We start from the raw sequence: 16,881 nt of genomic DNA, 5'->3' as shown, positions 1-16,881 counted from the left end.
AAAAGTCGTCTTAAAGTAGAATACTGTAAACTTCTTTGGATTTTAGATTTTACCTTCTGCGAGATATCTTATTTTAGCTGTTCATGAGGAAAAATATCTTCTCGTACTATATTATTTCGAATTATAGGTACCAATAAAAACAACAATTCATTGGATGATTTTTCAGACATTTTTCAGACAATTTCTTTAACCAGGTAGTTCTACCGTAGAGGAGGTAATAATAAACTAGATGTAGAAGTGGAGGAAAATAAGTGAAGGCGATTTTTTAAACTTTAGTGCGCGCGTTGTTCTGTTCGCAAGGTGAAAAATTTAGAAAACATCTAGAACAGCACAATGTTTACCTGTAAAATTTCAGCCTCCGACCAAGTTTTTAAAACTGCATAAGGATTTTTGCAATTCAAAAAATTGTACCCCTTTCTCTATAGTGGTACGTTTGACGTAAGTTATTTGTAAAAGGACCCCGCAACACGCCTTATGTAAAAACGGCCACGGTCAAATTTAAGGAAAGTTCTGCCAATGATAGTTCTAGGTGCGTAGATTAAAAAAGTAGATGGGACCTAGGTCTGAAAAACTATTATTCTGAAGCTACAGCCTTCTGGTTATTGGATTCAGGTGCTCGTTTTACGTTAAGTGCACTAATTCACGGTCAAGTGAACGAAAATAATTGTCATTGAAAGAAGAGAAACTGATTTTCTTCATGCATATTTGCATGTTGCATATGAATTCGTGGTCAAAAATAGATGCATCGTATCTTTTTCTAAGTTTCTAAGTTATCTAAGTTTTCAGAAAACCTCCGAAAAGTCCTCATAAAACTAATAATAATAATAATATCGTATGGCATTTTTGCCGGGGAGATCCTTTCGGATAGTTCCAGCGCCATTTACATCTTTAACCCTGTTTTAAGTAACTAGTGCCGATGTACACTATCCCAGGGGGACCGACGGCTTTACGTGCTCTCCGAGGCACGGTGAGACGGCTCGTGTCATTATTGAAAATGGTTTGTCTTTGGCAGGGCTCGAACCCACGTGCACTGGCGTGTGAGGCCAGCGTTTATGCCGTTACTCCACGGCCGCTCACAAAGCTCAGAAAACTGAAGAAGTGCAATAGAAAATGTGCTGCTAGAGCGACATAAGAATTATCATGTTTTCACGAATGTTTCACGCTTATCTAATACATACAAGCATAGCTGCAGTTTCCCCTTGCCTTTAGAAAACTGAACAGTGGCGGATCTATGGGGAGAATAGGGGAATTCCCCCGTAACACGCTCCAGAATTAAAGAAAACAAATTGTTGAAACATAAAACAGATATTAGCTGACATGAAACTTAAACTACAGACAGACGAATTCAACCCAATTCGACAGTTAGGTCGAATTGGGTTGAAGATTAAAGGTAGAATTATTGGTAGAAAATTAAAGGAACTTATTGCACATAAATTAATATCTATGTCTTTTATGTAGTTTGGGTTTATCTTTTTTATGTCTTTTGGTTGATGTTTCATTGGAAGTCCCCTCCCTCCAAGGAAAATGCGCATAAGACTTCTCACGTTTTCACGCATGCTGAATATAAACCTGATATCAGTAACAGCACCATTTTTTATTAAAAAAAAACGCTGAATAATAATTTTATGAAGAACCGCGGCACTGACACTTGCTACATCGGCAATACCTAAAATATCACGTTATTACATAGAAACTCTGCATATAATGCAGATTTTCTTTAAGGATTTATTTTGAAAAAAAAAAGAAATCACATCCAATACAAGGAGCTATGGCACAACTAGATTCGATCCAATATTTTGCACAATAAACCTCATTTGAATGGGTGATGTTCTATGGGTGATTATTATATCCAAAAAAACCATGAGCAAACTGTCACTTAAACCTTGTCTCAACTTACAAAGATACATCAGTAAGTCCTTTTTAATACTGTATCTATGTTCTCTGTTTTCAAAAATGTTATGCATGTGTGCTCGTATGAATGTATTTTTTGTTTCAACATTTTTTTCTTTAACTCTGGAGTGTGTTTCTGGGGAAATTCCCCTATTCCCCCCGTAGCACCGCCACTGTTCAGTAGTTTTCTAAAGATAAGGCGGAACTGCAGCTATGCTGGTATTGGATAAGTGTGAAGCATTTATGAAAACATGATAATTCTTATGTCGCTCTAGCAGCACATTTTCTATCGCACTTCTTCAGTTTTCTGAGGACTTTTCGGAGGTTTTCTGAAGATTTAAATACGATGCATCTATTTTTGAACACGAATTCATATCAAACACGCAAATATGCATGTTTCTTTCAATAATAAATATTTTCGTTCACTTGTGAATTAGTGCACTAACGTAAACCGACCACATGAATCCCTCAGTTTAGAAGGCTGTAGCTTCAGAATAATAGTTTTTCAGACCTAGGTCCCATGGAATTTTTTAATACATATACGCACTGAGAACTATCATTGACTAAGGATGGCAAAAACAAATTATACATCAATATATCGTATATGATATATCAAATAAAGGTATCGATATATGCAATACCTATATCGATATATACTTGTCTAATTAAACACTATAAAAAAATAATTGTTTTGAAGCTATTCTCTTGTGGCATCTTATGCAACTATCTATTTTTGTTGGGAATAGAGGTATATATTAACATAGAGTGAGCCTACCCTCCGCGCTTCCTGACGACAAGATCTCTTGGACTGGTTTGCGGTATCTCTTTCTAGCACATTGTATCGAGAAGCTAAGACGACAGTGACAGATGACTAAGTGTGAGTATAGGCATGGAAGGGGAGGACTATTGTCGCAACTTTCCTATGCGTAAGAGTGAAACAACACTGAGCCAAATAAAAAAGATGGTGTCGTCACTTCGCGATGAATGACACTCTGTCTATGATAATATAATTATAAGTCTATGGTTTAGATTTGCACTTTTGAAATCGTTATCAAAATACAGAACACTGTAACGTTACAAACGTCACATATTTGCTATTTTATTTTTAAATAAATATTTTACTTTATTTTCTTTAATATTTCATTAGTAATAATATTGTTCTATTTGTTTTACCTGTTTTCTCCGTTAAAAACTCGTTGGCGCCCGTTCTATTTATAGGCAACTCTCTTTTCATCTAATCATTCAGTCACAATACCGAACATGCTTAACCATCTTTCTGTACTTCGTTGTCATTTCAAATTTTGATGACAGTGACAACCCCCATATTTCAGTCACAAAGGAGATGGTAGAATAAATAAAAGCTAATTGAGCTTGAAAATAAAACATTTTATTCATCAGAACAACTGCTCTTGGGGTAAGAAAATTCATGATTCTATTTTCTAGTATTCACAGTTGAACATTAACAGTTTTTATATTTTTTTATACCTAACCTACATCTTCTAAAAGCATGTGTTCTGATATTTCAGCTGTAAATATTCCTTTTAATTTACATAAAATATATGCATGTGGTTAATCAGATAATTTTAACTAGTAGTAATCAATCATAATTTCATTTAATTTACCCTTGCCATCTGCTAGTTTTTGAATACTATTTGGCAAAGGTACATTTTGGTTTTAACTTCTTGATTGTCACTGATACACATTTTGTATTCCAGTTTTTGGGAATAGAATCAACTTCTCTTCCTTCTGGAGCTTCAAGCCTTCATCACCGGTGATGCCACTTCAAAGGCAAATAAGAACAGGATGCATCTCAACTAGACTACAATAACAGCAACCCACCAACAACTAGAGCTGCAGTGGCCTGAGGGCGACCATCTAGCCCAGGTTGAAAAGGCACCAGCTGTACCGTCCGATATCAAGAAGATCTACTGTCAAATACCACAAGCCATACATAAGTATAATCCAAAAATTGTTAGTTTTTGGCCAGAACTTTTAATATATTATTTGTTGTTGCATTTAATAAGTCATATTTTATTATATCTTTATTAAACAATAAACATGATTAGTTAAAATATTGTTTTGTTTGCTTCCAATCCATATCTTCAGTGTTCATATTTTTGATTAGGACAAGACGAACACACACCTTGGGAGACTGAGCTAGGCTAGGGTGAACGATGGCTATCATGGATGATTTATACTAAATGTACATTCAAGATGTAGTAGAAATAAACAAACCAAGTCACGTTACATGCTACTAGGAGCACTCCCGAATCATAATTTACAATGTATAAACTTTGGAAATCATGATTTGGGACAGTGGCGCACCCAGAATTTTCCTCTAGGGGGGTTGGCTTGGGCGGGGTTCGGACAAATAATCCCTGACATAAAATCTCCACAAATTATCCCTGACATAAAATCTCCACAAATTATCCCTGGACAAAAAGTCCCCGGACAAATAATCCCCGGGCAAAAAATCCCCACAAAAAATCTTGGAAAAATAATTCCCACAAATTTTTTTCGACAAAATATCCCCATGAAATATTTGCTACAAAATAGTTCTCTAAAAGTTTTCCCGTGAACGCAATCGACTCAAATGTTTTTCAGCCTCAGTGCATAAGAGTTACAGCTATGGCCATGAAACCGCTTTTCGTCACGACAATAATGATTAGTAATTAAGATTGAGCATGAATTATTGTAATTTCGATTACCAAATTTCGAATTCCAATTACATGCCAAAAACTTCAAATTTTACATGGCAAACGAGTGTTTTTCAAAAATCGTGGAAGATATGGTGAATGTGCTAAGGCTGTGGGAATCATGTTGTAATTATTCGCTTAAATATTTTGCTCATTCTGCCTTGAATAACTAAGTTCAAAATATTGCCTATTATCTGTGTGCATCCATGAAAATTTTTTGCGCTATTAAGAATGTTTTGCTTTGTTATTAAAACGCAGAACACAGGTTTTTGACATAGCTTTGGAAAGCTTTTGAAGCAGGTTTCTGAAATGTTGCTTGAAGTGAATTGAAACTGATGACTAAATATTTTTCGTTATGTATTACTAAAAAGATTACTACCATACGCCGAAGAAATAGTTGGTGACTACCAGTGTGATTTCAGGCCCGGAAGATCGATTGTTGATCAAATATTTACTATTAGACAAATGCTTGAAATGATTGGGAGTATAATCAAGACGTGCATCAGATCTTTATAGATTTCAAACACGCTTATGATTCAATTAATTATCCTACACTATAGAATACAATAGTCGAGCTGGGCGTACCCAAGAAACTAACTGCGGTAATGCAAATGTGTGTAAGTATAGTCCGTTCGCTAAACTCAGACTCAACTGGCTAGTGATTTAAGCTAGTAATTTTGCCAATTTGATAAAATTGCCAAAAAAATCATTACTAAATAGTTAATAATTACTAAATATTTAGTAATTTTGCAAATTTTGTCAAAATTGGCAAAAAACAAAAAAGTTACGTACTAAATTCATTAGCCATTTGCGTCTGAGTTTAGCGAACCGACTTTAACTTCTTTGCACAAGTTATAAGAGGAGGGGAAATATCAAATGCTTTCTGCGTAAATTCTGGACTGAGACAGGGAGATCCGTTGTCCCCATTGTTGTTTAACCTGGCCCTAGAATATGGCATGCGAAAAATGTATCCAAAAATCAAACCAGACATAGCTGCTCGGGGAGAGGCCATATGGGAGAAAGTCTGTAGGACGACTTAGAAAAAGGTGGAAAGATGCAGTCAGAGAAGATCTGGAGAAAATTGGAGTGAGACAATGGGAAATAGTGGTACAGGACTGACATGGAAGCCAATAGTAAACCACTCGCAAGGACACTCGAAGAGTTATAACGCCATTGATGATGATAATAACTAAATATTTTTGACGTTAAATTTACAAAAAGTAACAGGTTTTTTGCATTATAATCAAGATTATCGTTTTCAGGACCAGCAGTTCTCATCACGAATAGGCAATGTTTTGAACATAGTTATTCAAAGCAGAGTGAGTAAAAGATTTAAGCGAATAATTACAACATGGTTCCCACGGTTTTAGCAGATTCCTCATATCTTCCAATATTTTTGAAAAAACTTAACATTCCCCATATCTTCCACGATTTTTGAAAAAACTCACACTCGTTTGTCATGTAAAATTTGAAGTTTTCGGCATAGAATTGAAATTCGAAATTTGGTAATCGAAATTACAATTCATGCTTAATCTTAATTGCTAATCATTATTTTCGTGGCGATTGGTATAGCTCTCACGCACTGAGGCTGAAAAACATTTGAGTCGATTGCATTCACGGGAAAATTTTTAGAGAACTATTCGGCAGCAAATATTTCTTCGGGATTTTTTGTCCGGAATTTTTTTGTTGGGATATATTGTCCAAAAAATTTGTGGGGATTATTTGTCCGAGATTTTTTGTCCGGGGATTATTTGTCTGGGGATTTTTTGTCCAGGGATAATTTGTGGAGATTTTTTGTCCGGGATTATTTTGTCCTGGTATTATTTGTCCTAGCTTCGCTTGGGCACCGAAATTTTTTTGTATTGTTTCTGAACGACAAGTTACATTTTCCTACTATTCTTTATATTTTTTCATATGCCCTAGGAGGGGTTTTAACCCCCGAAACCCCCTTGGGTGTGCCACTGATTTGGGATTTACAATATATATACATTGTAAACATGATTCGGGAGTGCTCCTAGTAGCGTTTAACGTGTCTTGGTTTGTTTATTTCTACTGCATCTTGATTTTAAATTAAGCATAATTACTATTCAACATTATTTCAATTATCTGGGGTAGTTTATCGTATCGTTTCAACATTAATAAATTAAACAAATTTTAAAAATGAATTACCATTTTCAGATGGGACAGCTGAGCAGACGGGACGTGAATTATAAATTGTAAAATTCCCTCATCTTACTTAGTCTCAGCATCCGTTATCGCTTGCAAATTTTAGAAGCCTCGGAAATGTAACCAGAGAAGGTTCCCATTGTTTTCAATCTGGTGGGATGTAGAGTAATATTTTTAATATTATTTTATGTGCTATTAGATTGAAAACTTAGTCTTTAAACAAATTTTGTTTTTGTTCCTTAATAAGAAAAATCTTCTCTAATAATTGAATTGTATGTGACTCATTCATATTGACAATTTAGACATAATATATACATTTTTAAATTAGATTTATTTATTAGATCTATGTGAGTACTTTAAAATGTATAGATATTTCACAGAATGGTGAAGAATTGAAGAAGAATGAAGGTTACTACGTGAGAAATTTAAAATTGAATTAAGTTTATGATGGTTGAGATACCTTGCCCTATTGTACTATACTTTTAAAAGATATAGCACTACATTAAATTTTGTAAAACATAAATGGCATTTCAAAAATGTAAGGATATAATTTATACTTATTTTATTATAATTTTATATCGTGCCAATATGGCATATTAATCCTGCGTGGGCGATATATTGAATCTCAAACATTGATATATGTTCCGATATATCGAAATTTGAATATCGATATAAAAATATCGATAAAATTTTAAAATATATCGATATATTTAATATATCGATACATCGTTGCCATCCCTATCATTGACCGAACTTTCATTAAATTTGACCGGGGCCACTTTTCCATAATTGAATCGGTCATTGCGAAAACAATCTAAGTCCATATTTTGGGTAAAATGAGTTTTCGACGCCATGATGTTTTTAAAATTTAAATCAACCATTCCGCGCAAAAACAACGCCAATTACTGTTTATATTATATGTCTAAATATTGTATGGTAGGTCGGTATGTTTTTCGGACAGTTCGAAAACAGTACATGTCCTTTACTTGTGTATTTTGACTGTTTCTTGCTGACAATAAAGAAAGTTTTAGTACAAACATTAAAAATCCTGGGTCATTTCGAAAACACCATAAGTCCGAAAAATTAAAAACTTAATATCAAAAAAACTAAGTCACATTTAGTCTTTTTCTTGTACATACATAATATACAGTTGAGTCCCTGAATCTTTACCCGTGCGTCACCATTTAAAGCATACGAAATAAGGCGATGATAAGTCGGAAATTGAAATTTACTAAACGCAACAGCAAGTCACTTACTATCACTTGCTGTTGCCTTTAAGAGTAAATTTCAATTTCCTACTTATCATCGACTTATTTCGTATGCTTTAAATGATGACGCACGGGTAAAGATTCAGGGACTCAACTGTATCTAAATTTCTATGTGTTTTGACTGTTTTTTTGCTGAAAATAAAGAAAAACCATTAAAAATTATGGTTCATTTCGAAAACAACATAAGTCTACAAACTTAAAAACTTAATATCTAAAAAAATACACAACATTTAGACTTTTTTTGTCTTTTAGAAAGATGCATTTATAACCTAGAATACTTATATAAAATATAGTATTACCTCAGAATATCCAACTATTAATGGAAAGATTTTTACGTTTCCTGAAAAATTTACACATTGTAACATATATTGTTTTCACAGTGACCGATTCAATTAGTGTTGCGGGGTCCTTTTAAATTAGTTGCTTATATTCCTTTTTTCGTCTAACCCGATTGGACTAATAATTAATTAATATTATATCGATCATGATTCACCATCCCGTCAAAAAATGAATGTAATGCAACGCATAAAACCACACTGTATAATATGCATAGTACAAATTAATCAGGTTTAAAAATAAAAAATTACATTATACATTAAAAAATGTTAAATTAGAAATGACTCACCCGCCTGACTAGTTCGGGCCACTAAATCTGTGGTTGTGGATACTTCAGGTACTGGTTTTTTTGTTTCGTTTCCAAACTTATCTAATATCTTCTTCGCCACTTTATACGTTTCCGTTTCCATAACATTATCGATGATCTTTTTCTTGTCTTCTCTCAACTTTACTAGTTTCTTTTCGTTTCTTTGCAGCTTTATGGCATAATACCACGCAAGGAATTTTTTAATAATAACTACGCTGAAATGAAAATAAGGAGTAAAACTCTGAAATTGACATGAAATCAAATAGGGCTTTTAATAAAGCTCTCACTACATTAATAGAGCAGGCTGTATCGTCACCGATTTTTCTGCACAAACTTACTCAAAAAGAGGTTCTTATAACAAATCCACAGGGTGCGGCGGTCGGAAAATTGTTTAAACAAATTCAAAAAATCAATTTTTCACTTCACGTTTTTTTTTAGATTCTTTGGGTCATTCTGAGCAAAAAAGGTATCTAGTGATTTTTCTCTAAAATTGCCAGTTGTCCAGTTATATGCGATTTAAAATTTAAAAAATGCGAAAATATACAGCCTGCTCTATAACCTGTGTAGAATAAGTTGCATATACACTACTCCAAGAAATTAATGCACCACCTTAAAAATGGGTCGTTTTTAATGTCTCGAATTTCCTAAACCTGTTGGCCGATTTAAGGGCACAGGCGCAAAATGTCGCCTGTCAAAATGTTCAATGTGTTTTAAATGTATTCATTTTTTCGAATCCTGAGAAAACTAATAAATATTTTTAAAAAATTTAAACGCAGAATGAAAGATTATTACTGAAGGCCGAAAGTCCCAGAAAACTTCTATAATGTTTATTTTAATAAGTTGAAAAAAAATTTAGTGTGATTTTTAATTGCAAATATATCATTCAAAAGAAACTTTTTATTTATTCTAAGGGACTTTCGGCCCTCGGTAATAACGTAATCTTTCATTCTGCGTTTAAATTTTTCAAAAATACTTATTAGTTTTCTCAGGATTCGAAAAAAATGATTACTTTTAAAACCCATTGAAAATTTTGACAGGCGACATTTTGTGTCTTTCCCCTTAAGAGGCAACAGTAGCGATCAACAGGTAGCAACAAACGCGGTCCAAGATTGCGGCTGTAATTTTGAATATTTTGTCGAGATATTTGGCACACATATTCGTAATATAATAAAGAATGGCGGTACAGAGCCCAATTTGAGAAATATGTTAGTATGTGCCAATTACTCTATATTACTCTATAACTAAATAAAATATTGCAACTTTGAGAAATATGTTAGTATGTGCCAATTACTCTATATTACTCTATAACTAAATAAAATATTGCAAAAAGGAGCATGTACCGCCATTAAGAAGAACAAATAAATACACTTTCTTCAAATAACCTTTTTTATCCCATGCCTAGATTTTGTACCATTTTGGACCTACTAAAATTTTTTATTTCTTACAAGAAATCGAACATATTATTACTAATAACTAATTAGGCAACATAGAGAAATTGTCACTGTCATTTTGACAAACCTGCGTCAGATTTTCTCTTATCTGTTCTGTTATTTTTATCCATATCTGTTCAGTGCAGTAGTGTATCATTTTAAGAATTCGTTATTGTTGTTTCATAGGAAAGTAGTGTTTATTTATAGTTAATTTATTATATTTTTGTATAATAGAACTAAGTTGTTGGCCTATTTGAATATTGTTAATGTGAAATAGATTATTGTTAATTGTGAGTTTTAGTTATATGTAGGTAAGTATATTTTACGTAAAAATATTTCGAATTCTAATGCGAGTATATAAAGTTTTAGGAAGATTTTTTATTCTAAAAATATTATCAATAGTTTAAAAAATGGGAAAAGTTCATTTAAAGTTCTATTAAAAAAAGGGGGTTGAAACTATGTAGTTAGAATGCATTTGGCGCTCTATGAACTAGGTAAATACTATAAGACGGCTCTTGGTTCGCTTCACAACGAAATGACTATTTATTATTGTTTTATTATTTCGTGCAAATACCAATGTTAACTTAAAATTTTTACCCATTTTGTTTATTTTTATAAATATTTATTTACTAATAATAAAATTGTTTTCTATTACTTCCATTTAGCGCGCCTATGAGTCAATTGATGAGACAATTATTGTCAAAATATTGATTTTAGATAATGTCAAAGATTACCACTGTTGCCAAAGTTTCGCAGACCTTACGAAAAAAGGTATGATATTATCTTCCGAAGTTATATTGATGACGCGCTACTGTATGCTCTTAAGTGATTTTTTAATATGTTGTAGCCTTATTCTTTAGCAATATAGCTGCAATAATTTTGTTTCTAGACAGGTAAAATGTCATTGTATACCGGGTATACCAATCAAACTGTGATTTTTCTCAAAGTTCACCTCATCCTGTGGAGTATTCTAGAATTTATAAAATTCTGAAATTAAAACCCAACTATATAGTAGCATCAGATTTTCTTAACATTCTGTATTTTTATTCAATCGCTTATGTTGGATAATAAAAAAGTTAGGTACTTTAACAACTAGCCACGTTTTTCATCAATACTGGTGTGCGAAAAATTTCAAGGGGTAATTCTGCATCAAAACGAAATGGCAGTTTGCTTTATATGTCCGCAAAAGCTTAGTTTCCGAGGGACGGGACGGGTTGTTGAAATTTTTCTTACAAATTGACGATATGAGATATGCAATTGAAATTTGATGGGTTTTAAGACGTAGATATTCCGCATTTTTTTATACAGAATTCAGAATTTTATATTCACAATTGGCTTGCATTCGGGTAATATGACCCGTATGCGCGCCAATGGAGAATATAAAATTCTTAATTGTATGTCAAAAATGGGCAACAACTACCTCTTAAATCCCACCAAATTACATTTGCATGTCTCGACCGGTTTTAGAGCAATAAATAAATCGTTAGTGAGTAAGAAAAATTTCAACATCCCGTATCTCGGAAACGAAGCATTTGCTGACATATGTTAATAAAGCAAACGTCATTTTTTTCATGCAGAATTATTCCTTAAAGTTTGTCACACTTATTTAGGAACACCCTGTATTGACGAAGAACGTGGCTAGTTGTTAAAGTACATAATTTTTTATTATCCAACATAAGCGAATAAATAAAAAAACAGAATGTTAAAAAAACCCGAGGCTATAGTTGGGTTTTAATTTCAGTATTTTATAAATGCTAGAATGTTCCACAAGGTGTGGTGAACTTTGAGAAAAAAACAAAGTTTAATTGGTACACCCGGTATATAACGACAATTTATCTGTCTAGCTACAATATTATTACAGTGATATTGTTGAAGAATAAGGCTATAACATATTTAAAAAATCACTTAAATCGGACAACAGGTCTAGGAAATTCCAGACTTCAAAGATGATCCATTTTTAAGGTGGTGCGTTAATTTCTTGGAGTAGTGTATTTAAAAGTTTTTATTATGTATACTAGTATATAAAAAGACCATTTAAAACAATTGAAAAGAACTATTAAAAAAACAGCGAGAACAAGTCAAAAACAATTTTTAACATAAAATAAGTGTTCTTGAATACTAATATCACCAAAATTTATACTGAATAGTTTTTGTAAGATGATTATTGTTCCATTAGGTTCTATATTCAGGTCTATAAGTCCGTCCGCTATAACTTTTCCCATGCGTCTCGATTCATTTTCAAACAAATTTAGTCAAAACATAAAGTGAAACGAACGTCGATGTGAATATACATGTTGTATACTGTATACTATATACTACATACATCGGCGTACGTTTCGCTTTATGTTTTGACTTAATTTGTTTGAAAATGAATCGTGACGCATGGGAAAAGTTATAGCGGACGAACAATATAAATGAGTAAATAGCGAGGTGCAATATTGAAACCGCGTCCTGTTTGTAACATTTAGCCTCTTCTAGTCAATCATTATCTTCACCTCCATGTTGGTACACACCAGTCACCCTGGAGATTGGGTAACCAATTTCCAGTGGAAGGTGGGATCAGGGCTAATGAAGAGTGGAGTTTTGGTCCTTTGATGTATAGAGGGTTAGGCGAAGGGCTAACAATCATCCGTTGAGACAATCCCGACGGATTTTTGGAACCTGGAATGTACGAACCAAAGCAGAGATAGAATCGGTGAGGACATCATCATCGATGACTTTAACTTTGAGCGCATTAGCGAATTTAACTTTCTTGGAACAACAATAACTGAAGACAATAACAGATCAGCGTCATTCCATATCAACTCAACATACGTAATTTCCACCCCTCTTCAGATTTGCTTATAATTTGGAATACTCATAGTAGGCTATTGATTATGTTCAAAAAAAGGGAGCTAAAAGGAACTACAACGTTAACGGGATTTTATTGTCTCATATGGTCAATTGACCTCTAGATTTAAAAAAACCGCGGAGTGCTACCATTTAAATGGGTGCGTTTTTGAGAAAGGGTTGAATTAGTCCCTAGGCACAGGGTAAATTAGGGTGAGTCCTATACACTTTTGGTACAAACACGTCTACAGGAAAATTATTCCAGGTTAAATTTCCTATCGGAATATTACATTTTAAAGTCAAAAATATTTTTTTTACAAAAATATATTCAAAAGAAAGGCAAGAAAAGAACGCGAGAGAAAGCAATTTTGTTTTTTGCCCCATAACTTTTTTCCATAGGGATATAGGTATAGGCATTGCTTCAGCGAAAAATAACTTCCATCCTTCCTTTTAAAATGAAGTTTGGTAAAAGTCTCTAGGATTTATAGTTTCCGAAATAGGATTTTTCAAAATTCGCTGCTCGCAGCATTTTTGGGCCATTTTCCTCATTATTTCGCATACATTGTTCTGTAACTTTTTTCTACGCATTTCTAGGTATATGCAATGGTACATTTATTAGAAAGAGATGTCAATTACCTTTAAAAGGGTCTATTGGGTAAGGTTATACGGTTCTTTTTAAGCAAGTGATGCTTTTTCAAGGTTTTATACTTTTAATAATTTTTGATATTTTTAATGATTATTTTTTAAATTTCTCATTATGACTTTTTTTCTTGACATTTAGGTATATACATTGTGGAATAAAAATAGGCTTATTTTCTTTACTTTAAAATGGTGTATTGCAAAAAATTCTAGGACTATTTTTAAACAAGATATCTATAGGATATGCAAGTCCGTAATTTGAGAAAAATTTTAATTTTTTAAAATTTTTTTCAATTAGAAGAATATAATTGCATATTATAACGTAATTTTTAATTCTAAATAACTTTTCTTAATAACACTTTTCGATATTGTAAAATATAAAGGTACTTTATATTTTGATAAAATTATATACCACTATTGATAAAATTATATACCTGATGATTGCATCGTAGGTTTTAGACTATGCAGAGTATTTTATGAAGAATATTTTTTTTCATAAAGTTAAAAATAAAAAAGTTTTCCATAGGGTTCCAACTTAGTGGGACCTATTGCATGTGTATACGTCACACTTTGAAAAAGCCTATCTTGTTTAAAAATAGTCCTAGAATTTTTTACAATATATCATTTTAAAGTAAAAAAATAAGCTTTCTTATTTATTGTACAATGTATATACTTAAATATCCAATAAAAAAAGTTATAATGAGAAATTTAAAAATAATCGTAAAATATATCAAAAATCATTAAAAGTATAAAACTTTGAACAACCATATCTTGCTTAAAAATAGTCATAAAGCCTTCTACAAAACACCATTTTTAAGGCAATTGACGTTTCTTCCTATTAAATGTAACATTGTTTATATCTAAAGCTACGTCCAAAAAAGTTACAGAACAATGTTTGAGAAGTATCAAGGAAAATGGGCGAAAATCGCTGTGAGTGGTGAACTTTAAAAAATCATATTTTGAAAACTATAAATCACAGAGACTTCTACCGAACGACATTTTAAAGAGGAAGGATGGAAGTTTTTTTTCTGTGAAGCAATGCCTATACCTATATCCCCGTGGAAAAAAGTTATGGGGCAAAAAACAAAATTGCTATCTTTCGTGTTTTTTTTTCTTGCTTTTCTTTTGAATATATTTTTGTAAAAAAAGTATTTTTAACTTTAGTATGTGATGTTTCGATAGTAAATTTAATCTGGAACAATTTTCCTGTAGACGTATTTGTACCAAAAGTGCATAGAACTCACCCTAAATCGCCCTGTGCCTAGTGACTAATTTACCCCTTTCTCAAAAACGCACCCCTTTAAATGGTAGCACTCCGCGGGTTTTTCATATTTAGAGGTTCATTGACTATATAAAAATAAAACCCCGTTAACGTTGTAGTTCCTTTCTAAAATACATAATCAATAGCCTATAGTGACTAATAAGGGAAACAAAAATACAAAATTTTAAATTTTTATCTCAAGTTGTTTCCGAAATGTGGTTATGTAAAGTTTCCCAAAAAAATCCAAACCACCGCGACCATACTTTATTGGAAGGGTTGTAGAAACTGTCCTAACTGAGCTATAATGCTGGAAGAGGTGTCATTTTTAAAGCTCTTTACAGTGATATATACAGCTTGATGTTATAATAAACAAGTTTTTCTCAAACAAAAAAATATATTTTGATTAAGTTTTTTTCCAAAAAGTACATAATTTAAAATTTTCATAATATTCCTACAAATACATAATACTGTTGTTAATAACATATAAAACTTTTATCATGGGATGGTGATGGGTTCAACATAAAAAATAGTATGTTGTACAACAAGAGAGAATAAAGACATATTTCTCACGAGCGCAGAAGTTTGTTGCGAGAGAGACATATGTCATTTTCTCTCGTGTTGTACACTGTACTTTTTCTATGGATACGTTTTTGTCAAGAGTTAAAACTTTAAAATTAAATAATTGAGGTGCTTTTAGGTATATTATATGCCTAAATTGAAATAAAATACATATATACACACATATGTATTTAATATTCTTAATATTTATATACTTTATTTATTTAACATTATAATTCACAGTTGAACAGTCTTATAAAAGGTAATTTTTGATAAGTTTTGACAAGTGTCAACACATTTTGTTTGACAAAAATAACTGTGTTTGTATTGTGCATGTTACCATGGAAATGAGATTTCCCCCACCCCTTTGTCGACCACGCAGCGTTCCACCCCTAGAGATTTTACTTAGTTACGTCATGACCTAATATAAAAAAATAATAAAAACCGCGGCTTTGACCCCTTATAACTACCCTCGTCCACCACTCTGGTTTCCGCCCGTTGGGGAAAGTCATGTACACAACTAATTTAACATATCCCCGTATAGTTTTTCCATATTACTTATCACGCACAAAATCCGCTCCCAGCTCTTGAGACTATAACAAGCTAAAAATTAAAGCAATAACGCAGAAAACACAAAAAATCGCCGATATAACTTAATTAACCCATGAAATGTCAATAGTGTCAACATTTCATAAATGTTAATAGTGTCAACATTTCATAACAGTGGAGTAAACTTGCCTGAGGTTGGACCAATTGCAAACAAGCACTAAAGCGCGGTAAATTTGAATTCCTCCTCCTAGTTTAAAAAAAGGGTATAGTAAGTAAGTTTCGACATGGTTTCAGTGCTTACTATGATGCCAATTTTTTTCGTTTCGCTAAAAATAGAACTGGATCGAAATTTTCACATATGTGTATTAGGGTGGGCCGAAAAAACTAAAATTATTTTTTTCAAGTCGTAATACCGCGGAAAAGTTGCGAATGTATGAGACTAAAAAGGGGTAAGAATTTAAAAAAAATCGGTTTATATCTTCCGTTCGCGCATGAACCATAAACTTTGCCGAAATTGGTAAAAAACTGATTTTTTGCGATAATTTTTAACAGATTAAATTTAGCGTGGATACGTTTGTAATAGCTCATTTTCTCATTCTTAATAACCATACTAACTAAATTTAGCCGTGTTATTAAAATCTCTTAACATTTTCCGTTCGCGCATAAGGCATAAAAATAGCCAAAATGTGACAAAATTGCATATTTCATACACGTTTAATTTTTCGCAATTAAGAGTTTAGTTGAATGAAAATAATACTCACATATAATAATAATAATAGTCTCCCGTTTTATACCGCACGCGGCTTTGGGAGTATAGCAGGGTAGTCTGCTATATCTAGGGCCTACGGTATACAAGGAAGGTAACAGGGCCAGTGCTACGCTTCAATCGCCTATTATTACCGCTGGTTTTACCCAAGGTACTCATTTTATTCAGGCTGAGTCGACCTGGGGC

The 16,881-nt window shown here is 32.6% G+C and overlaps 1 protein-coding gene across 1 annotated transcript in view; it reads right to left on the bottom strand.

Moving 5' to 3' along the window:
- LOC126889703 (endoplasmic reticulum junction formation protein lunapark-B-like) overlaps positions 1-16,881 on the bottom strand; it is a 92,767-nt gene that overhangs the window by 39,427 nt on the left and 36,459 nt on the right. The window contains exon 3 of the mRNA XM_050658233.1: positions 8,646-8,878. Within this exon, the coding sequence (XP_050514190.1) occupies positions 8,646-8,878 (233 nt within the window). The remainder of the gene's footprint in view (positions 1-8,645; positions 8,879-16,881) is intronic.

Source organism: Diabrotica virgifera, chromosome 8 (genome assembly GCF_917563875.1).
Source record: "Diabrotica virgifera virgifera chromosome 8, PGI_DIABVI_V3a".
Classification (NCBI taxonomy): Eukaryota; Metazoa; Arthropoda; class Insecta; order Coleoptera; family Chrysomelidae; genus Diabrotica; species Diabrotica virgifera.
The sequence above is the reverse complement of the archived record's forward strand: the minus strand, read 5'-3'. Positions and strand labels throughout refer to the sequence as shown.